This window comes from Diorhabda carinulata, chromosome 12 (genome assembly GCF_026250575.1).
Source record: "Diorhabda carinulata isolate Delta chromosome 12, icDioCari1.1, whole genome shotgun sequence".
In the NCBI taxonomy this organism is placed as follows: Eukaryota; Metazoa; Arthropoda; class Insecta; order Coleoptera; family Chrysomelidae; genus Diorhabda; species Diorhabda carinulata.
Genome location: NC_079471.1, coordinates 2,277,395 through 2,301,348, shown reverse-complemented (window position 1 = coordinate 2,301,348; position 23,954 = coordinate 2,277,395). Strand labels below are relative to the sequence as shown.

Sequence of the window (23,954 nt, the reverse complement as noted above, 5' to 3'; positions counted from 1 at the left end):
CTACATGCTGTAAAGTGTGTTGCATAGCTATTAGTAAACGTTTACAGAATGAAATTTATTTGACATTTCATCATCTCTGGAATATAAATATAAGCAATAATGATGGTACGATGTTTATTTCGAACTCTTGTTATAAAATCATAATTTGATAGACGAGACAAAACATTTTTAACTTTAAAAAAATTATATATTCACTATTAGATAAAACATGTTTTTATTTTTGCTACACTATTGTCAATGCTCACCGTATCTTTCCTCGAAATTAGACAACCGCCTTCCACAATGAACCTAATGGATAAAACGAGAGAAACAAGAGGACGACTGATATAATAAAGCATTGATAGAATCAAAGAGCTGATGGCACAAATACAGGAAACAACTGTACCATGAATAACACAAAAAAGAAAAAGTGACGAATTGGTGGGGCCACAGAAACACAGTCAAGGGACATGAAGACCGCATCTATTAACAAAAACCGGCAAAATTGTTGTGCTTACAGATTTTAAAATAAGATATGTCCAACAATTATTTTACAAGTTTACCTTAGTTGATTTCAATTGAATGCTGGGAAGATTTGCTTAAAACTAAATAAATCAGGCAACGTCGCTTAGTCTACGCAAGTTTTTTTGTCTCACTCGGTTTGTTTACTTTTTTTTTCGATGCTAACAGATTCTTTGTAATTCGAAAAGAACACGAGTTGTAGTTTCTAGTAATAAATATATTTTTATTCGACAAACGTTTTAAATTGTTACAAGGAAGCAAAAAATCTTACACTACACTAAATCCATCAAATCTAAAAGTTTGCACATAATAAAAAAAATCATATTTATTATCAAATTAATATATTTTTCAATACCTGGTAGGTATTAAACTCTTTAGACACTGTTATCTAAATTTACAAATCCCTGTTATAAACAACACTATAAGATTCGATGAAATTATTTCATTTGCTAGCATGAAATTGATAACAGTATTCACCAAGATGCCGGCAATGTATGATGAAAAAAATTTGTCGAGACAAAGTTCGAAGTGGTCGTTATTTACACCAGTCGTCAACAGGATTGTATATACTTTTTCCATTGATAATTTGAAGGATTGTGATCAACACGGTTACGAAAACGACAAGGAATATTTAGAAAAGGTTAAAAGGTACTATAATATGTATATTTTAAGCATAACATAACAGTAGTTTTTAAATAAATTTGGATTAAACATCAACAACTGTTTCACAGAAGATTAAATTTAATCGCGTAATGATATTAATAAATATCAATTTAGTTTCACCATATTCGAATGTATAATAATTAAAGCGAGAACAAATTCACAGTTTCTCATTATCTACAATCGATAATATTTTTTTTGCTAACTATGAATATAAATACGAAGGCGATTCGATAGTTTCCGTCACATTTCTGATGTCATCTGTCAAAAGTTTACACGATTTTTAAATGGTTCCAAACGTAAAAAATTATAGGTTATAAGTATAAAAACGATATAAGAAGTTGAATATTGAGGAATATATGAACAAATATTAAATAAGATAATGCAGAAAAAAATTTAACTATTACCAGAGCTATTTTTGTACACATTTCGACTATTTTCTCGAAAATGAAGTTTCAAACCGAAAGAAAAATGAAAATTTAATGCACCATACTATTCTACAAAAGAAAATACGTGTGGCAAACAAAATAAATGTATGTCACTGTTGCATTAGGGGGGATAGTGATAAAACAAACAATTTATAACGGAATTACCGTCGTTGAAACTTCGTATATGCGTTCTAAAATTTCATGGAATTAAACATAGAATGACATTAATCAAATTTCAAATAATAGAGATTGAAAAAGTCTCAAACGAGGAAAAAAACGTAGTTTGAATAGAATTAAATCATATGTAATCAACTGTATAAACAAATATTTGATAAAAAGTAAACTATTGTTCAAATACCGTCACCGTTTTCGTCAAATACATTAACAATTTTTTTAATTGAACTATTTATAGCCCTTATTCAGTATTATAAACTGATTTCTCGTCTCTCTCTCCCCCCCCCCTCTTTCACTCTGTCTCTCTCGGAGTTTTATTGATAGATTTAATTTTATCACAAGATTTCAGTTCGTTGACACAATTCCAATTCACATTTTAATCAAAAATAAACCAGTTCCAATATTAAAATGACGTAAAACTCTCGATTGGCGAAATGTTTCATTCGATTAGTATAAAAAATTATAAAAACTCGGAAGTACGAGGATAGTTCCAGAAGTACTTGACCTGACCTAGAGATGGCGGTAGTTGCTTGAAAAATAGCGCTGCATTAGAAAGTTGTTTATTATTTGTTTGGCAGCAATCAATAGTGGACGTTTTTAGTGAATTTGTAAACATGAAAAAAATTGGTCATCATTATGCCATACAATAGCTGAAATATATTATAATCTAAGATCTGAGGCTGAGTACTTCCGGAATAATCCTCATAAAGAGACTTTGTGAACGCTCCTTAACGACAATGGCGGTTAACCTCAAAAATTTCTATCTTAATTTCAAGAAAGTAGTTATGATTGTTATATTAAACCAACGGGAGTATTTGATTTGTACGGCACGAAAATTATTACAATACACTATCAATAACGTCAGAGAAGGTGAATAAAAATTTCAATTAGACTATCGAAGTAAATTTTTTTATTGAAAAAATAACATACCGTCGATACTTGATACTGGTAGTTGATTTGGCCGTACCTAGAACTACGTTCTAGGTATCTAGTATTTCGATATATAAAATAATTGATAAAATGTTTTCTTTATTTCAGATTTAGACAGTCTCGTTTCAACGCTAGAAGAATAAGAAAGCGAGTGGTATTTAAACATGGCGATTGCAATGTCATCCAAGGTAACGTTGCTAAAAGACGTCGAAAGTATCTTCAGGATATTTTTACAACTTTGGTGGACGCGCAGTGGCGTTGGACGTTATTGGTATTCGCGATGAACTTTTTTTTATCTTGGTTGTTATTCGCAGTAGTATGGTGGCTTATTGTTTTTACTCACGGTGACCTTAGCGAAGAGCATTTAGTAAGTACTTTTTATAATCATTCTAATTGAAGTTATAATAATTTCTGAGGGAATTTTTCCAACAACATTATTGGAATAATAAAAATTTTTTCATTCAAGTTTACCATAAGATATGAAAGTAAATTTTGAAGCTGTTGAAGTAAAAAATGACGAATTTATTCAAATAAACTACCATTAATTATTGTTCTTGTACAATGTACAATAAATGATTCAAAGTTGCGGAAATATTCGAGGCTTGATCAAAAAATATGAATTTATAGCAAATCTTCAAGATAGTAAAATCTTCTGGTGATTAAAATGTGGAAAAGTGTAATTGGCGATTTAAAATTAGAAATAAGTCAATTAAAAACGAGATCTAATGTCGTTTGATTTCAAAAACAAATAGTGGGTATACAAACAATTCACATCTCGTAGGTGCAAATATAACATCTCTCAATAAATCGTGCGACTGACACATAGATGACGCTGCTTCATATGACGTTTATGAAGTACCAACTGTCAAATGTCAAATTTCACGACAATTCGATTAGCCAGAAAAAAGTGACAGCCATTTAAGTGAAGCCACATTTGTTATTTTTTTTATCATTGTTTCTTGATGAAAAAAAACGGTACAAGCTCAGCAATGGCCTCAAAAGAGTTAGACAATCAATAGCGAATATTACATGGATTTTTGAATGCAAAAATCAAGAAAAAACGCGAATAAAAAACCACTGTTTCACCAAGACAATGCACCGATTCACAAGTCGATGGCAACGATGGTTAAATCGAACGAATTACACTTCGAATTGCTTCCTCATCCACCGTATAGACCAGATCAGGCCTCCAGTGACTACTAGCTATTCGCTGATCTCAAAAAAAATGCTCATCGGTGAAAAATTCAACATAAATGAAGAAGCCTATTTTGAGGCAAAAGACAAATTCTTCTACAAGCAATGAGAAGTTAGCGAAGCGTTGGAATGATTGTATTGCTTTTGAAGGAGATTACATTGATGAATAAAATCGATTTTTGTGTTTTTCTTAGTTAGTCACACGACTTATCGAGTGTTGAGATGATTTCTAGAGAAGATGCTTTCGAATATCTTGATGCATATCCTACTAACATAATTTGATTTAATGAATATAGTTCTCAGAGTTCTGAATGGAAAACCAGTGACGTGCGAGGTGGTCTTTAAAAACTCAGGACATCAAAGTGTTTTTTTTTTATTGTAACTGTAAACTCGGAATTCTACAAGGGGGTATTGGAGCTCCCTCTACCCACGTCCACTTTATTCACCAGATTTAATATCATTAATCTTTTGTCTTTTTTCGAAGATAAAAAACGTTCTATTTTTGATAATGAGGATAATAACAGAAATCTTTACTAAATATTAATTTTATTTTGTTAATTTTTGTTGCTATATCGTATTTTTTGTGTTTTTCAGAGTGGTAATGAAACTTGGGTCCCTTGCATTACAAATATACGCGGCTTTACGTCGTGTTTCCTTTTCAGTATTGAAACTCAACATACCATTGGTTATGGTGGAAGAGTAACCACAGAAGAATGTCCGGAAGCGATTTTTGTGATGTGCGTACAAAGTATAGCGGGAGTTATGATACAGGCGTTCATGGTAAGACCTCATTCCTAAAGGATCAAAAGAATTTATTAACATTCCATTTGAAATTTCAGGTTGGAGTAGTGTTCGCGAAACTTTCGAGACCGAAGAAGAGAACGCAAACTTTGATGTTTTCCAGAAACGCAGTTATAAACCATAGAGACGGTATACCATGTCTGATGTTCAGAGTGGGGGATATGAGAAAAAGTCACATCATAGAAGCCCACGTTAGGGCACAGTTGATTAAACATAAAGTTACTAAAGAAGGAGAAAACTTACCTTTTTTTCAAACAGAACTTAAGGTAAGCGGAAAAGTAAGTAAAACTAACGTCATATATTTATATATTTCGTTTTACTAACCTCGGGGGTGGTGGAATGTACAAGTTACACAATTTACAGATTTTTTTGGTCGCGCTTTTGTGCTAAACAATCAAACTCCTACCGCATAATGTGATAATCCTGCTAAACCCATACATATTTTTTTTCAGTTTCGTTTTCTATTAGTTTTGTGTTTTATACAAGTATTTTGTCACTAAAATCTCGTCGCGATTAAATTTTATGATAAATTTAGTGACTGAAACTCAAAATTGTTACTATTATGAGCCGAGCAGAGTGTACAAGTGATTCGTCGACATAAAATGTTGAAACAAGTCAGTGAAAGCTTAGAACATGAAGTACGAAGAGGAAGGTGCACACTGACACGCGTCTACCCGCCTCAATCCGCCAAAATCTTCTAAATATTAGCCGGGAAACCGTCAGGTACAGCTTAACCCAAAATCATATGACGAAGAAGCTCTTCGCGACAATGGTATCAAAATATATCAACCTAGAAACTCTCAGGAAGAGTTTAAATCAAAATTCAGTGACGTGGAAGCTCTTCGTGACAATGGTATCAAAATATATCCACCTAGAAACTCTCAGGAAGAGTTTAAATCAATGTTAAGTGATGGGGAAGCTCTTCGCGACAATGGTATCAAAATATATCAAACTAGAAACTCTCAGGAAGAGTTTAAATCAAGATTACGTGATGAGGAAGCTCTTTACGAAAATAGTATCGAAAAATATCAACCTGGAGACTCTCTGGAAGAGTTTAAACCAAGATTACGTGATGGGGAAGCTCTTCGCGACAATGGTATCGACAAATATCGACTGGGAAACCGTCAGGCACAACTTAGCTCAAGATTATATGATGAGGAAGCTCCTACCGTTCTCCATCCAGGGCTTCCAACCCGGAGGTCCAGGTAAAGCTTTTTAAGAGGCCAAGAACTATTCGTTCTACGTCCATTGAACAACGAGTTGGTTGCAAAAGCTACTTGACATCGTAGGGTTCATGGAATTTGCAGCTGAGCCTCAATCGAGCGGAACAACTCTATACCGGCTTCTTGGAAGTTGCTGTATTTTATTAAAGAGATGACTGGGGCCATCTCAAGCCAAAGCGGTTGATCGATCTATCGAACGACATCGGTCTCTGGTAATTTCAACTAGCGTCTAACAGAAGGTCAATGTGCTTACCGGCCTTTGTCTCTACTATGAAGTCTGTCATGCATTTTTTATTTTATTTTTGTCGTTTGCTAGTGCGCCATCTACGAATGCTGTAATGTACTAGATTATCGTTTAATATTTAATCGGCTCCAAAATCGAAACTAACTTTTTTAATTGATTTGAATGCTGATTTTTTTTGGATTGATGATTTATTTTCAAATTTGAAAATGATATTATTATTTAAAGGTCGGTGGGGATGGAGAAGAAGACAAAATTTTCTTCATTTGGCCAACGACCATCGTCCACAAAATAGACAGCAAGTCGCCTTTCTACAATATGTCTGCCAATAACCTCCTTAGAGAGAGGTTCGAAATTGTAGTTATTTTAGGTAAATCAATCTCTAATATATAATCAAACAAAAATTTATCTTATTTTCTGTGCGCTGCATGTTAAATAAACTCGTCTGGAAAAATATATACTTTTCAACTATTTCTATGAATCACCTTCGATGTTTAAATTGAAATTTATCTTAATTCCTGTAAATATCAAATGTATATCATCATCATTGTTTTCAACGTCATTCTATTGTTTATAAATTTCCCACGTTTTATGAAAATGTGTTTAAAACAAATATCATGATCAAATTCGACTATAAAACTAAACGAAAAAAAACTTTGTGATTTCAATTGATTCGTAGCACGTTTCCCATAGCGGATTTATGAGTTTAGAGATGAGGAAAAAGGCAAAGGAAACGAAATCTGGCGAATACTGTTACTGATTGATTATTCTTGTCTGAACATCATGCTGGATTGTGGTGACAAATCTTAAATTACCTACAGATCCGGTCGTTGCTTCACGTAAACAACTCACAGTACTTGATTGATCTCTGGATTCTCTTGAACGAATTTATGGTCAACTACACCACGGTAAACACATCATTTGAGTTTTCGGTCGACTTCGACGTGGTTTTTTTGGGCACTTTGTGTCACTTGTCACTATTAACGATGCTGTTGTCACATTTTCAGTTTTTTAGATACGAGTCTTGCATTGACACGTTCTCTAACCAAAATTTGTTGAGTCCATCCTTAAGAAATGTTGACAGCTTTCGCTATCTTCAGTATGCCCATCATATAGCACCATGTTCTTGGTGCTTGGTTCCATTCGAATACTACGTTCGCGATAAAGTGATTTGGAAAAGGTTATACCAATATAGGAGAAACAAAATTAGATTCTAGCGCGAAATTCGATCAGACTGAATAATAATTTGCGTTTGATAATCGTTGCTACGTTGCTATATATATGAACGCTTAAACTTTAGAAAAGGTTGTGCCAATATAGGAAACAAAAATTTAAATAAACCTGAATATGATCAGACTAAAAAATAATTAATAACGAGTATTTTCTTTCAATATTATAATGAAATGTCGTTAAGAATATCAAGTATTAGACTGTTTCCATACAATCGATCAATTTTTTTTCTTAAATATGTCGAAAATGATAAAAAAAACAGTAAAAGTTTCATCCGATAATATTAGTTGGTTTTTGCTGTCAAATTTAATGATTTCATTAAAGATAAAACAACATACTATATAATGACGTAATGTTATAGAAGGAGTTATAGAATCGACTGGTATGACCACTCAAGCTAGATCCAGTTACTTACCGTCTGAAATTTTATGGGGTCATAGGTTCCAATCATTGATAACATTCAAGAAAGAATCAGGGGAGTACGAGGTGGACTACGCCTTGTTTAACAATACTGTTGAAGTTGACACGCCGTTGTGTAGTGCCAGAGAGCTCGACGAACGTAGAGCTATGTTCAATCAAGACGGAATAGGTAATTATTTAATTTTGCATTCGAAAATTTTTGAAAGTAACTGTAATACATTTATAATTCATTCATTATCATATAATTCATTGTTATGGGTCTCTTTATAGGGCTATTGTGCTTCAAAATATCGTTAGCTTGAAACTTTAAAGACAGTGGACAAACCATAAGACTTCTCGATGTGTTTTAACCTCAAATTAATGACTCAATCTCTCCTACAGGCACCAGCGCCTATCCAGATCATTTAAGATTCCAATAGCATGGAGATGGCGTTTTAAATACCATGTTACGTTGAACGAGTAGTTACTAGTCGTATTTCGCGACTATAAACGTTTAAGACGAACAGAATATCCAACTATGTATTCCTTGGTTTGTTTCGTACCAGATATTTCCATTAATTTTTTCCACTTTTGGCTTCAGGTCAACTGGTAGTTGTTTTGATCCCATTTGTCGAGCTAATAATCTTGGCAGTTTGGTTTGGCTAAATTTTCTTTTAATGTGAATGTGAATCTCAACCTCAACACTTTTAAGTTGAATTAAATTAACATAAAACTGATGAAAATTTAAGGTGTTTCTGGCCAGGATGAATTTCAACGATAAAATTATTATCATTACTAAATAATAACTGGGACGAAGCACTGAGAAAAATATGAAGAAGTTAGCGACTGTATTGCTAAGAGTCGTTTCTAGTATTGCCTTGACAAAGTCCGAAAGAGATCATTTCACTGTCAAAGTTTTATTGAAAATATTACAGTCAAAGAACGAAATTGCCAAAAGCTTCGGTTAAACCTATAATCCAGTCACTGCGGAAAGAGAAACTAATAATCGAACCAATAACGCAGTGAAATTAATCTAAACTATACAATTAACTTAATTTTTTTCTTTCAGAGGAAAATTCGAAATATTTAACAACTGGTAAGAGTTATACGATAGACGTCAAGCTTCGTGAACTATTAAACAGCTTCTTTTGAATATTTTTTTTTAAATTTATGTATTTCGCTTATTAATTTAACCTTAATTAGAACAAAAATATCAAACTCTACCTGTTTCGTTGTCCTACCATCACTAATCCAGATTTTGCAATCCTTAACTATACTTCACCAAGGTAGTTTTCGTTTAACATTCTTATATTCCATCCATTTTTCATCATTTGTTAATAATTTATTGATAAATGGTTTTATTTCATCCCTTTTTTGATATAGTTGATTAAATTTCGTGAAGTAAACCAATGCGACATCTAAACATCAAGTTTTTTCCATACATCCAACCTTTTTCTATGTCTTATAAACCGATCTATTAATGAGAGACTAAATCTTTCACAACAAAATGTCCACGACGAAATTTTCTTAGCAAATACGCACGGTATGATGTGACTACTGTGAATAGAACACATTTCTCTGCATATTTATGTGTATTGTAACTTTTTTATGGCGATAAAAACATCGCATTGCATATTTCTTCAAAAATTTCATTCTTTCATAACCTTTAGCACAAACACCGATTAATCAAACAATTTTCTTCGCTAAAATATAACCTCAAATGTCATTTGTCAAATGTACATCAAGTTGTTGTCAATTTACTACCAACATCTCCTTTTAGTGCAAAAATATGAAAGTACTTCTTGGATAAACTATAATTTCGAATAAAAAAATAGAGAAACAACAGTTTTTATTTTATTAATAACAAGCAGGTCGATTTCACATCATGAAATAAAATGCATGTTTGGTGATACATCTATAGTGTGGCCATTTTTTGTTATTTTATGTAATTCGCCTACAGTCATACAGGGTGATACGCCTCATTTTTATAGATTTAAACGAATTTACATACACTAAATCAAATTGTTTCCAGTTTTTCCTTTCAATTTGATTAAGTTTTAGTTGAAAAGTGAAAATTTTTCACATTTGACAATCTAGTAGTTACCATAAAGACCTTCAAAAAGTTAAATGAATAATCACTTCTTTATTTCGTCAAAAATAGTAGCAGCAAAAATGGTTATAGTAACGTCAAATCTTAGTTGTTTTACAAAGCCTACTTATATCGATATATGTATTTAAATTATCTTCTAAATATATTCTGATGAACTCTAACCGTTTCATAACAAAACCATAGATAAACCTTCACCAGGACGGACGTGAAAATGTCAACTGTCATCAACGTTATTCTGTCATTTGTCATATTTTTTACTTTTGAAAAATGGCCTCATCCGTTCAGTCATTAGATGAAAAATATTAAATTAAGAATAAAATTCAAATTGATTCGAAAGAGATTCACAAATATCATATTTTGATGAAGCGAATCACTCATCTTATGCGACTGTGTAAATATTTTAATCTGATTTGCTTTAAATATTCCACATTTCATATATATAAAAAATGATTTATTATTTTATTAATTATTTACAGGTAATTGCCGTATGGGTATAGGTCTATTCCCATCGGTTCGTTCTCATTCGAGCGATACGTTATCCAGTATGGATTCTTTATCTATAGACGACGGCCATATCGAGATGAAATTACCGACCAGTCCGATACCAGTAACAATAACGGCTCCAGAAGAAAACGTCGAAGAAACCACCCCGTTAACTAACGGAAAAATCCCTAATGGAACGTTTAAAAATAAATCTTTAATTTTACATGTGTAACATTTATGGAAATTAGGTTAATTATTCTAATTATGAGAGATGATGTGTGATATATTTGTTTTCACTTGAAGACGTATAGATATTTACCTAGCAAAAGGAAAGTGATAGAACATCGATAAAGTAAGATTTCGAACCATAAAAGCGTTGAAAATGCTTTTCGATTCTATGGGAAACATGAGAATTATAACTGAAAATTGGTGGAAACACCATTAAAATCAAAGTGTCAAAAATTCTCGTCGATTCAACAACCGCAATAGTCATTCAATATTCAATAGTCAAACGATTTTTTCCAATTTTTCTCGTAAACGGTATGTTTTATCGTGAAAATAAGTCAATCAAAAATAATTCTCTACAAGAATTCATCTCACGAATGGTGAATCGTACGAAAAAAAGTGTTGGAACGATTTTTGTATGATCTACAACTTTTGTTTGATCTATTGTCACGATAAAACTAACCGCTTCCAAGAAAAATTGAAAAAACCCTAAATTTGTACATTTGACTTCGGGTACAAATTTTTTGAAGATGTAGATTCGACGAGAATTTTTGACATTCCGTTTATAATGGTGTATCCGACAACATTTTGGCTCAGTCAAATTTTGATTGGAACGAAACGCTCATAGTTGTGCTAGATTTTTTTGACATTAGTCCTTCCAGATACTTTTCCAGTTATATGGCCAAAGTACCAGTAAGATTACACTGGATCATACTGGATGTTATTATATTTCTACTAATTTCTATTAAATCGTAGAGAAAATTTTTCCCGATGTAATTTACAGAAAACTCATCTGAATACAGGCTCATCTAGTCCTTCGGCTTCTAGACCTTTCACTCTCATTTTTCTCCTGTTTTTTACTTTAGTTTGGCAATTTCTCACTTCTAACCCCCTTTAACTATTTCCACTTTCGTCTTTCTATTCTTTTATTCTCATTTTCCCCACCTTTTAGGCGTTACTGTACTCTCCTCCATTTTCTGTCATTCTAATAATTCTTCTTCTGTATACTTCTTTTTTTCGTCTTCCACTGTAATGTTTCTGAAAATGAGCTGTGTGCTCATATGTTAAAACAATCGATATAATTGGAAAAAATCGATTTTCGTTTGAATTCGATTAAAAAATATTGTTGTAAACCATAGAAATAATACTGTTATTTCTATGGTTCGTAAATAAACTTGTTCTGAGTAGAATCGATTTATTTTTGTTTATGGAACATTTTAACCTATTTTTTTATATTGCTTACTTTCAGTATTTGTTTTTATTTTGATGATTAAATTCGTAAAAATGAACGCGCTTCATCTCTCATTATAGTTTTTTATTTTGAATTCATCTACGCTTAAATTTTGTGTAAATATGTTTATGTCGCTGGTCGAATAAATATTATTTATTGGGGATGAATTGGGGGAATATTGATGATTGTTTAGAACGTATCGGCAGGGAGGACAGTTTTTAACTGAAAATTGTCTCTTAGAATTTCAATATTGTATTAAAAATTTATACAGGGACGAGCAGACAACTGAGGATTTATAATAGAAGTTGACTTCGGCTTTTTGAACTGAATTTGTGAAGTACACGACATAAGAGTTCTTTTTGATAAATATAAAGTGAACCTAAACCTAATCCCAGATAAAGTAAACCTAACCTAATCGAAGCTAAAGTAAACCTAACCTAACCAAAAGGTGGATCAGTTCCTCGGTATGCTTAACAACGCCAAGAGACAGTTCCCAATTCGAATAATAATAAATAAAAGAATAAATAAAAACAAACGCAAACAACAATTATTTGTGATTTTTTTCTTAGTGTACTCATTACACGAGCCGAACGTTCCCTTCATTTTATAAATCCAGTTCAAAAAACTGAACCGGATATTAACTAAATCAAGTATTGATAAAAATACTCTCTGATACATTAAAAATATACTATAGATTCCTTTCCCCTTGTTACATTGACATCTAAAGTTAATCATTTAATATACATACATTTATCATAGATAACTTTTTCATTTTCATCACTATAGAGAATAAAACATTATTTTCCATTAAAAATTTTTGGGTATTTAAGTAAAGTAGAGAAGAATAACTATTAAAAATCCTCTGATAAGTTTGATATTTACTAATATTATCAATTTCATTAAATATTGAGAACTCCTTCTACTTCTACGATGATTTCATTACACGGGGCTGTATTTTTTTAAATATCTGCAAATAATAGTATGAAAAACCACTCTGAACACACTGTTTACACTACCACTACACCAACGCTCACAATTGCACTGACTGACGCGCCTTTCATAAACTGTTTTCAGTGTCTGAAGACAATTACTTGGTTATCAGACAGTGTAATTGTGAGTGTCGGTGTAAACAATGTGTTCATTATGAATATTGCCAACGGTTCCAGAAATTTCAACTTGATAAAAAACGATTTCAAAATCGAGTATCATTTTCTTCTTATAGTTTATTGATTAGATCGTTGAAATTCAATTCAAATTTTTTTACACAATAAGTGTATTATTGACTTTTCGATAATGGTCCTCAAGTATTATTTATTTTTATACATGTACTTAAATATATTTGATATTTGTAAATGTTGTGTAGATTATAGTAATAATGATAATTATTGTAGTATGTGGAATTTGTCGTTAAGAACCCTTAGTGCCATAGTATTTATAATATATTTTGTTTTTTAATAAAATAGTTGAAACATTCATTATTCGTTTTATTTATTTCTAGGTTAATAATTTAATTTCTTCACCCTCACTTTGTAGAACACACCATTGCTGTGTGCTCGTATGCCAAAAAAATCGAAATAATTGAAATAAATCGATTTTCGTTTGTATTAGATTCATAAACATTGTTGTAAACCATAGAAATAATACTGTTATTTCTATGGTTCGTAAATAAACTTGTTCTAAGTGGAATCGATTAATTTTTGTTTATGGAACATTTATATTGTTTATCTTCAGTATTTGTTTTTATTTTGACGATTAAATGGATTGGAAAGTTGATTTATGTACGTTAAATAACAGTTCAAAAAACTGGTGCGACTATAGGAGTGTTGACGTCACATACCGTCATTGGTGGTGCAGGTCAGGTATCTTTTTCCAAACAAAGTTTTAACTAAGTTGACGATCATATATATGTGTGACCTCACAAACTTTGTTTGGAAATTGAACTATAACAATATGACGGCCGTGACGTCACGCTTCGGTCGTCTATTGTAGTTGAATTGAGTTGTTGTTGAGTTAAAAATTTCTTTTCATTATTCATTATTCAAAATTTCAACAACTTACGTTGTACAAAAGTATCTAGAGCATTAATAATATTTAGAATGTACCCTCCATCAGTCAATCTAAGAAAACAGCTGATCTACGTCAAAATGGCTACCGTGGGGTATTGTTTTATGACGTTCATCTGTTTCAGTGAAATTAATACAAAGTATATTTGTCAGTGTACATAGTAAGCTTTCAAGCAAATCATATAATTAAGAATACTCAGTTTTTTATGGAAATTAATTTGAGCTCACGTTTATCAAACATCGTTGAGTCGTTTCAAGGATGTAAAGTGATAAACTAGTGAATAGTATAAGATAAATTTAAAGCTTTAGGTGTAGTTAACGCCTTTCTTTTCATTAAACGAAAAGATAGTAAAAAAAAACAACAAAGTCACATTTTCGTTAGTTAATTTTGCACTTCTTCAAGTAGCAACACTGTTTGCCCAACGGTGGCCATTTTTAAATAAGCATCAGCTGATTTTGACAATTCGTTAGATTGCGCAATTAGTAAACAAGTTTTTTAGACATTAATGGTCGTTGTTGACTGTGTTTTTTATAAATTATACCGCGTGTCTCTAAATACATAGACCATAATTTTGATTCACTTGTATATCGATAATTCAATATTTGATCTATAGTCGCATCGATGTAATTTAAGAAATTGTGCAACTTTTGAAATGTGTTCGTGGTGATCCAAGGACTTAACCGACTGTACCTATATAAATGATGATTCAATGATATCGAGGAATCCTAAAAACGAGATGAATCAGATGAAAAAAGTGAATACAAGGTCAACAAGGAAATGTAATACCTTGATGTAGAAGAAACAAAAAACGTATAAAGAAGCACAAAATTAATTTACCCAATGACTAACAATATTTGCTTGAATATTTCTAAGAACGATACACCTTTACCCAAATTAAAATTCTTTTTATAATAAATAGTTCATTGTCCGCAAACAGCGATGAATAGAAATTAATGTTGAAGTGGCGATTGAAATAATTTCGGCTAATGAGAAAATTATTTTTATTATCTATCTATAGAGTCATATACTCAAAATAAAGGAAATTCGTTTTTAAAATTTATTTAAAAAATATTCGTGTTTCTCTTTAACAGTCAAATATTCGCAATATTCGCTTAACATCCTGAAAAGACTTTGATTTTCAAAAGTTTTCGATTCCAGAACAGTCAGCACATCAAAGATCTCCTGAATTTAGTCTTGCACACTTTCAAATTGTTGCAGAAACTTTGTTTTCCTAAAGTTTCGATGCCAGAACCATCGGCACTTCAGAGACCTTCCAAATTTAGTTTTGCAGACTTGCAAAATGCTGCAGAAACATTGTTTTTATGAACTTTTTTTGCTAGAACCATCAGCACTTCAGAAATCTTCTAAATTTAGTCTTGCAAACTTGCAAATTGCTGCAGAAACATTGTTTTTATGAACTTTTTTTGCTAGAACCATCAGGGCGTCAGAGTTCATCTGAATTTAGTCTTGCAAACTTGCAAATTGCTGCAGAAACATTGTTTTTATGAACTTTTTTTGCTAGAACCATCAGCAATTCAGAAATCTTCCAAATTTAGTCTTACAACTTGCAAATTGCTGCAGAAACATTGTTTTTATGAACTTTTTTGGCTAGAACCATCAGCACTTCAGAGATATTCCAAATTTAGTCTTGCAGACTTGCAAATTGATGCAGAAACTTTGTTTTTGTAAAGTTTCGATGCCAGAACCATCAGCATTACGGAAATCTTCCAAATTTAGTCTTGTAGACTTGTAACATCCTGCAAGACTTCAATTTCCGAAAAGTTTTCGATTCCAAAACCATCAGCACATCAAAAATCTCCTAAATTTATACTTGCAGAGTTTCAAATTGTTGCAGAGTCTTTGTTTTTCCGAAGTTTTCAATGCTAGAACAATCGGGGCGTCAGAGTTCATCTGAATTTACTCTTGCAGACTTGCAAATTGCTGCAGAAACTTTGTTTTTGTAAAGTTTCGATGCCAGAACCATCAGCACTTCAGAGATCTTCCAAATTTACTCTTGCAGACTTGCAAATTGCTGCAGAAACTTTGTTTTTGTAAAGTTTCGATGCCAGAACCATCAGCACTTCAGAGATCTTCCAAATTTACTCTTGCAGACTTGCAAATTGGTACAGAAACTTTGTTTTTGTAAAGTTTCGATGCCAGAACCATCAGCACTTCAGAGATCTTCCAAATTTACTCTTGCAGACTTGCAAATTGCTGCAGAAACATTGTTTTTATGAACTTTTTTTGCTAGAACCATCAGCACTTCAGAAACCTTCTAAATTTAGTCTTGCAAACTTGTAAATTCTTGCAAGATGTAGTAACTAAATTGCTGCTTCAATATCAGCTGAGCTTCTATGTTTTATCATAATTTTAAATCGGTCCATTCGAGCCCAAATGGAGAATGAGCAAAGAACGGTGGTTTTAACAATTTTAGAAAAGTACTAAAAGGCTTAAAGTTTAGTTTGTTTGAAATTTGCTGGAATATGTCATACTCCACAGTCCACAGAATCCTGACGGTAAACGACTGGGTTCTCGTTGTTTCAATACCCGAAAGTCTCTCCCAATAATGGAATAGAAATCGTAACAGAACTGTATTTAAAAATAAAATCCTAGTTAATCGGTTAAACATTATTTATATTTGGAAGTCGATGTAAAATTTCACAAATACATCACCAACCTTCACGGCTTAATATACTTTTGTGGATGACATTCATAAAGGTGACATTTCAATACACGGAATACCATCGATACGGTTCTAATTACTATGTCGTTAAGTGAACTGTGAACACATGTGTTAATCGACATTTTTTTTTAATCGCTTCATTACGGGAACTAGAAATCCTAGACGGACTCCTTTTGTCTGTTAATTTCCACGTAGAAGCGAGGAAAAGTCTAAAATCGTATTTTCCTTTGAAATTTCTTGGGAATAGTTCCTTGGAAATAAAATAGAACGAAATTTCTAATTTTTAATTGGCTTTTGACCAGTCCAAACCTCCTTTTATCGTCCTGTGTAACTTATGGTTATAGAAGACTAATAAAAGCCCGAAAACTCGTATCAGATCAGATAAATTAGAGAAAATTTTGAGAAATTCTGTGATAGTGTTCACACTGACCGTTTTGGAGCAGTAAGAAGGTTTTATTTCTTCTTCTTCTTCTTAATTTCTTTCCTTTTCTTTCTACCTCTTCATGTTGAAGGCTTGTTCGAGTTGAGTAACTGCATGAGCTTCTTTTTCAACTGCTGTTTCTATCCTGAGTCGTTTGTTTGTCTTTATTCTTTCTCTTCGAATCCTGCTCTGTCTCCCTTCCTCGACGTGGTCCAACTACCTCTTTGATTTTGTCTAGAAACTGTGTCTTAATTGCGTCTAATTATCCTTCTTTCATCTCGAGGTTTTTGAAGCGATTGCTTTGGTCAATTTTCGCTTATCTTCCAGATTTATTTTGTGTCTTCTCTTTAGTTTTGTGTACGTTTATTTTCGTATTCATCATTTTTCGTTTTGTTATTTTCACTTATAAATTAATATCCAGCTTCTACTCGGTCTTTCTCGACGTCGTCGAACTGTCTGAGTTTTCCTTCTTCGTTTTTGTTTTAAATTGTTTCATAATTCCCTTTTTTTTCATGTTTTATTTCCTATTTTTCTTAGAAATGTCATTTATGTGTTATAAATTAATATTATATCGAATATGTTTTTCTACTTTAGTTAAATCACGAATATAAACGAAAACAAAAAAAGAAGAATCACCATTGTAATTCCCAAATTATGTACAAAACAATGGAAAAAAAACTGAGACGAATCCTTGACGCTAGAATTAGTGCAGGTCGATTTTTACCTATAAAAGAGTTATTCAAACGTGTCATCTCATTCTAACTATGTTTTCAATTTAAGTAACTACTTTTTAAGTGATCAAAAACCGTAAAAATGAAGGGAATATTTATTTTAATCGTAAGTAAAAATTAGTTATACGTCCAGATATTTATTATCTATCTAATCATTTACCTTAAAATATAATACCAAATTTTATTTTTGATTTAATCAAAAAAACATATATTCGATTGGAAATCGATTAGATTTTTGGAAAACCTCGTATTTATGTTCACAGTTTTTCAATAAATTCACTTTGTACATTTTTACCAAAAAATTTTTAAACTCGAAACACTTGAAAATTCTTTGTAAACAGTTGGTGTTTTTGAGGTTAAAAAGTTTGTAATGAATGTTTAACGTATTTTTTACGTTCTCTCAATTTCTTGAAGATTTCAATGAGACCCATTTGCAACCTCACCTTCTTCAAATTAATATCAGATCTCATACAACTAAAATTTTTGTTTAAAACCCGCTTTAGCATTTAGTATTTATGTTATAATGAAAACCTAACCTAAATCAAATTCAATCACCTGCTCTCAGTTGACTTTGGAGTGGCTGCACTCACAAACGCGCCAGTGCGTTCCTAGCGGTGTTGTCGGGTTGTGTGATTTCACCTTATAACCAAATAATTTTTAAACTTGAAACACTTTGTAAACAGTTTGGGTCTATGGTGTTTTTGAGGTTAAAATGTTTGTAATGAATGTTCAACGTATTTTTTACGTTCTCTCAATTTCTTGAAGATTTCAATGAGACCCATTTGCAACCTCACCTTCTTCAAATTAATATCAGATCTCATATAAATAAAATTTTTGTTTAAAACCCGCTTTAGCATTTAGTATTTATGTTATAATGTAAACCTAACCTAAATCAAATTCAATCACCTGCTCTCAGTTGACTTTGGAGTGGCTGCACTCACAAACGCGCCAGTGCGTTCCTAGCGGTGTTGTCGGGTTGTGTGATTTCACCTTATAACCAAATAATTTTTAAACTTGAAACACTTTGTAAACAGTTTGGGTCTATGGTGTTTTTGAGGTTAAAATGTTTGTAATGAATGGTTAACGTATTTTTTACGTCCCCTCAATTTCTTGAGGATTCAAATAAGACCCATTTGCAACCTCACCTTCTTCAAATTAATATCAGATCTCATACAACTAAAATTTTTGTTTAAAACCCGCTTTAGCATTTAGTATTTATGTTATAATGAAAACCTAACCTAAATCAAATTCAATCACCTGCTCTCAGTTGACTTTGGAGTGGCTGCACTCACAAACGCGCCAGTGCGTTCCTAGCGGTGTTGTCGGGTTGTGTGATTTCACCTTATAACCAAATAATTTTGGGAGTAGTCAAAATCTCAAAATAATTATAATACGGTTAAATTACGTTCTATTTCGTACTTCAAACAACATTTTTTTTTTGTGTAAAGAATTTCTCTAAAGTTTTCTTGACGAGACATATTTCGAAAAAAATCTAATACAATATTCGTCGCGGCATATAGATCAAAAGTTGTGTTTTTTTCCCGTAAAAGTTGTATAACTGATTATTAGAAAAATCAAAATTTAACAAAAATTGATATTTTCCATTTAAATACATTTTCAGGCATATCTTCTGTTCCTTGTCCTACTCTCCCGATGTTCGTCACTTCGTTTCCATAATCCTCTATGGGGTGGGGGTAGATTCATGGGAAATAGCGTCGGTATGGGCAACGGCGTCGGTATGGGCAACGGCGTCGGCATGGGAAGCGGCATCGGTATGGCAACTGGTGGCGGAATGGAAAGTGGTAGCGGTATGGAAAACGGCGGAGGTATGGGAACTGGTGGAGTTAGAGGAGGTGGTAGCGGTTGGGGAAGTGGTGGCGGATGGGGTAGCGGCGGCGGTGGAGGTGGAGGCGGCGGTGGAGGCGGTAGCGGATATGGATGGGGCGGAGGATCTGGATTCGGAAGTGGTCGTGGATTCGGATATGGAAAATGAAATACTCTATACCAAATAGGATGTTAGATATTTATTCTTTTATATGATTTGTGAAAATAAATAGTATCTTGATGAAAACGATTCGTATATGATTATTATTATATTCATTATCATACCTTTTCAAACATCGAATTATGATAATTTCGATGTTAAACCCTTGAACACTCCAAGAACAAAGATGATCCGGAATTGTCACGTTTAAATGACCTTTTCTTTAGATACTGTGAATAGATTTCATTGAAACTCCACCAATGTGTATTTTTTCCGTTATATTTAATAAAATCTTCATTTATTTGTTTATTAACCTCAATTCCTTTGACGACAAGGCATAATTTTTGATATATTATAAAATGCCGGACTAGATTATACTCTTTAACAAAATGGCGAAACAAGCAACAAGCAAGGAGAAGCCAACTACCAGAAGATCAACAGGCAGACCTCCAAAGGGATCAAGGACATCGACGGCAAGCCCTAAAATCAATAAAAGAAGAAGAACAAAGTAAAATTTGAATCTATCAACCACAACATATCTTGTTTACGTTTACAACGTTGGCTGTTCTTGGTGCTAGTTTACGAACTCGAGTACCTAGTCCGAAGTGTCATTTTCTGTATCTTAGAAATCAACCAAGTATTTTAAAGCCGTTCGATTTGGACAAACAAGTGAATTTGCATGTCCTTTCTTACCAATAAAAAGCAATTAAATGTTTATAAACAACAAGAAGTGCATTACGAATTAAAACTAGTACCGCAAACGATTCGAATACGTCCACTGAGGACGAAATAATCATCATAATAAGCGGAAAACGTAATTTCAGTTCATTGGAGCTAAATGTTTCCTATAATAATTCATCATCAGATAGGTAGTTTATACGTGGTGTTGATTAAACTTCTTTGTTTATTCTAAGAAGGATATGCAATTTTTGTTATCGTGAGTTGGAGGGGTATTATTTAATCAGAAAATATGTGCAAGCCTCAAATATTCAAGGACGACTCGAATACTTGAAAAATATTACCGAATATAAAGAAAAAATACATTTTTGTACCGTGTTAAACATATGAGAAATGTAAAAACTGACGAAATATTTCTCCTCTTGTCCATATTACATAACCTCAATCTGTGCTTATAAAAAATTCGACTCTGTATAATGGCCTATCGTTATCGTCTCGAATGTTATTAGTTATTAGATATTTTAGCGGATATTCGGAACAAGGAAATACATAGGACTAGATTGCCCGGTTTGAAGCTGGAGCAACAACAGCAATGGTCGTGGTTTGTTGCTGGAATACGCGGGTTGGATCGTTTTGTTCCCGCACGAAAGTTAGCTGACTATTTGATAGATAAAACTGCTGAAAGTGTTTCAAGACGACATGCCCAGAATAAAGTAAATTCATTAAAAAACTCGCAATGATTGAATTGCATCGTGGAGTGGGACTCAAGCAGGTAACATATAACATTGATATGATTTGATAATAAAGGTTTTTTGGAAAGTAACTTAAACCAAACCGAATCGAACCGAACCGAATCAAACCGAACCAAAGCAAACAGAATTAAACCAAACCGAACCAAACCAAACCACAACAAACTGAACCAAAACAAACCAAAACAAATCGAAACAAACCAAAATACACCAAAACAAACCGAAACAAACCGAAACAAACCGAAACAAAACGAAACAAACCGAAACAAACCGAATCAAAACGAACCAAATTATTTGGCCTAGGGGCCTAGTCAAAATGCTGAATTATATTTTCGAAAACAGTCCCACAGAGTATTTTACCCATTTTGAAATGTTCTTGTTGGGGAAAATTTCATTAACAACCAAACAGAATTAAACCAAACCGTACCAAAGCAATCCGAAACAAACTAAACCACAACAAACTGAACCAAAACAAACCAAAACAAACCGGAACAAACCAAAATAAACCAAAACAAACTAAAACAAATCGAAACAAACCAAAACAAACCGAAACAAACCAAAACAAACCGAAACAAACCGAAACAAACCAAAACAAACCGAAACAAACCAAAACAAACCGAAACAAACCAAAACAAACCGAAACAAACCAAACCACAACAAACTGAACCAAAACAAACCGAAACAAACCAAAACAAACCGAAACAAACCAAAACAAACCCAAACAAACCGAAACAAACCAAAACAAACCGAAGCAAACCGAATCAAAACGAACCAAATTATTGGGCCTAGGGGCCTAGTCAAAATGCTGAATTATGTTTTCGAAAACAGTCCCACAGAGTGTTTTACCCATTTTGAATTGTTCTTGTTGGGGAAAATTTCATTAACAACCAAACAGAATTAAACCAAACCGAACCAAACTAAACCACAACAAACTGAACCAAAACAAACCGGAACAAACCGAAACAAACCAAAACAAACCGAAGCAAACCGAATCAAAACGAACCAAATTATTGGGCCTAGGGGCCTAGTCAAAATGCTGAATTATGTATTCGAAAACAGTCCCACAGAGTGTTTTATTCATTTTGAATTGTTCTTGTTGGGGAAAATTTCATTAACAACGATTAAATTCCCTTTGATTGTATGTCATCTTGTGGCATCCATGTTGTAGCTCTCAAAATAATTTAGCAGCATTTGCGGGCCATTTATGCCCTTTGAAGTTATATCCAATGAATGTTTCACTTTTACATAACCTTACGGTGCCCGTTCTGAGCCCCCTTCTGCTAATATCTTATTTTAACATTTCCACTTGGATTTCATTAATTGACCCATTAGTACATCTAAGCCTGTGCCTACACATAACCAAATATTTCCGTAATTCAAGATATATTTGCTACCGCATTCTTAAATGAATGCGTAAACTGATAATTTTTCCAGTAAAATAAAAACGAGATTGAGAAATTATCAAAAAGTGCCAAGTTTATTACGCTTCATATCCATCCATGAAATATTTATTTTAATATTATATTTTAGCTTCAAAATATACTATAAATATTTTACGAGGTTCCAACTTGGCAATACCGACGCCATCCATCATTTGTTTACATAGAACACAAATCCAATAACAAAAAAGTGAGGTTAGTTCGTTCAACGTACAACATCCAAAAGTTGTACGCTCAAAAACTGAATAAAGCAGTATAAAAATCAATTTTGAAATATTTCACTGCAGTAAAATTAACCTTAACCTTAAAGCTCACTTTTTTAATTAAATTTGAGGTATTTATTGACAAAGATGTTGAAATGTCAATCAGAATCTTTTTATCTATGATCGTTGTCATAATCTCTATGGTTAGAATAAGGTTAACTTTGTTCGTTTGTCTATGATTAGTGTAACATGTTTGTGAGTTACTCTACAAATTTTGTTAAATTAAGTAATGAAATATAATATAATAAAAACCACCGCCTCGAAATAATTAAACACCTCAACAAAAGAAACAACTAATTCCGCTGACACATTAAGTCACTCCTTGACATTTGGAAACGTCACATTTGTCATAACTGTCATAAATTCTCTTATTTTCTAGTTAACTCTCGACATTGACGAGTGTTTGAAGCAATGTCCTGCGTATCCTTTAACATTAAGTAGATCCGGGTACTAAGCAAACTCTTCTGGTGGTTTTCCAATGGTATTTATGGTTGTATGGCACATTTTCCATTATAATCTCTACATTAGGAGGTCTAATAAGATTTTTTTACCTTTCGAGGAGATTTACAAGATTGATACCAGCAATAAAGTGTGTTTTGCTTTCGCATCGCACCCTTTGAAGCCCACGGCACCTACTTCTCGATTTTTCAGTTATTAAACTACCCACTGCAGCATTTCTGACCTCTTTTGACTTTGATTTCACGTTAATATCTCACATTTTTCGGTAGTAGTCCCTAATTATAAAATTGGAGACGGTTACATCAAATTCGGTAACTTGAAAGACTTGTAAGTGTGCAGTATATCAACCCACGGAGTTTATAACCTAAAAATACCGTTCACAAATAACAACACGAGCGGAACTTCATGCTAGTTATGCAGGATGTTGTTAAGGAATGAAGAATTTACGTTTTTAAACCTTCTTGATTATTTTTCGAATCTTTTTTTTTGATATTTCATGGTTCTTTAATGCAGTTCTATTTTTTTATCGTATTGATGACTTTTTAGTCTATTTTTTAAATACTGTGATGTCTGCCCTATGTAGACATCGTCGCAATGAAGAATTATATTAAAAGATGTAACCAGAAACGAAAAATAATACATGAAAGTGTTTA

General features: G+C 32.6%; 2 protein-coding genes across 19 annotated transcripts in view; both read left to right on the top strand.

The window, feature by feature from the left end:
* LOC130900119 (G protein-activated inward rectifier potassium channel 3) overlaps nt 1-13,305 on the top strand; it is an 85,442-nt gene extending 72,137 nt beyond the window's left edge. For 4 of the 18 annotated variants that reach the window (XM_057810476.1, XM_057810477.1, XM_057810489.1 and 1 more), the window contains exons 3-9: nt 2,802-3,060; nt 4,482-4,667; nt 4,727-4,954; nt 6,381-6,522; nt 7,744-7,971; nt 8,851-8,877; nt 10,368-13,305. In XM_057810476.1, coding sequence (XP_057666459.1) covers nt 2,802-3,060; nt 4,482-4,667; nt 4,727-4,954; nt 6,381-6,522; nt 7,744-7,971; nt 8,851-8,877; nt 10,368-10,606 — 1,309 coding nt within the window. In that variant the 3' untranslated portion in view covers nt 10,607-13,305. Of the gene's footprint in view, nt 1-592; nt 1,150-2,801; nt 3,061-4,481; nt 4,668-4,726; nt 4,967-6,380; nt 6,523-7,743; nt 7,972-8,850; nt 8,878-10,367 lie in introns of those variants that run through there. The other 14 variants (XM_057810474.1, XM_057810475.1, XM_057810485.1 and 11 more) reach the window with 6 other exon arrangements.
* A 4,466-nt stretch (nt 13,306-17,771) lies between these two features.
* LOC130900116 (uncharacterized) lies at nt 17,772-19,800 on the top strand. The gene is made up of 2 exons (XM_057810472.1): nt 17,772-17,835; nt 19,351-19,800. The coding sequence occupies exons 1-2, from the start codon at nt 17,812-17,814 to the stop codon at nt 19,720-19,722; spliced, it is 396 nt and encodes a 131-aa protein (XP_057666455.1). The 5' UTR covers nt 17,772-17,811; the 3' UTR covers nt 19,723-19,800.
* The last annotated feature ends 4,154 nt before the right edge of the window (nt 19,801-23,954 follow it).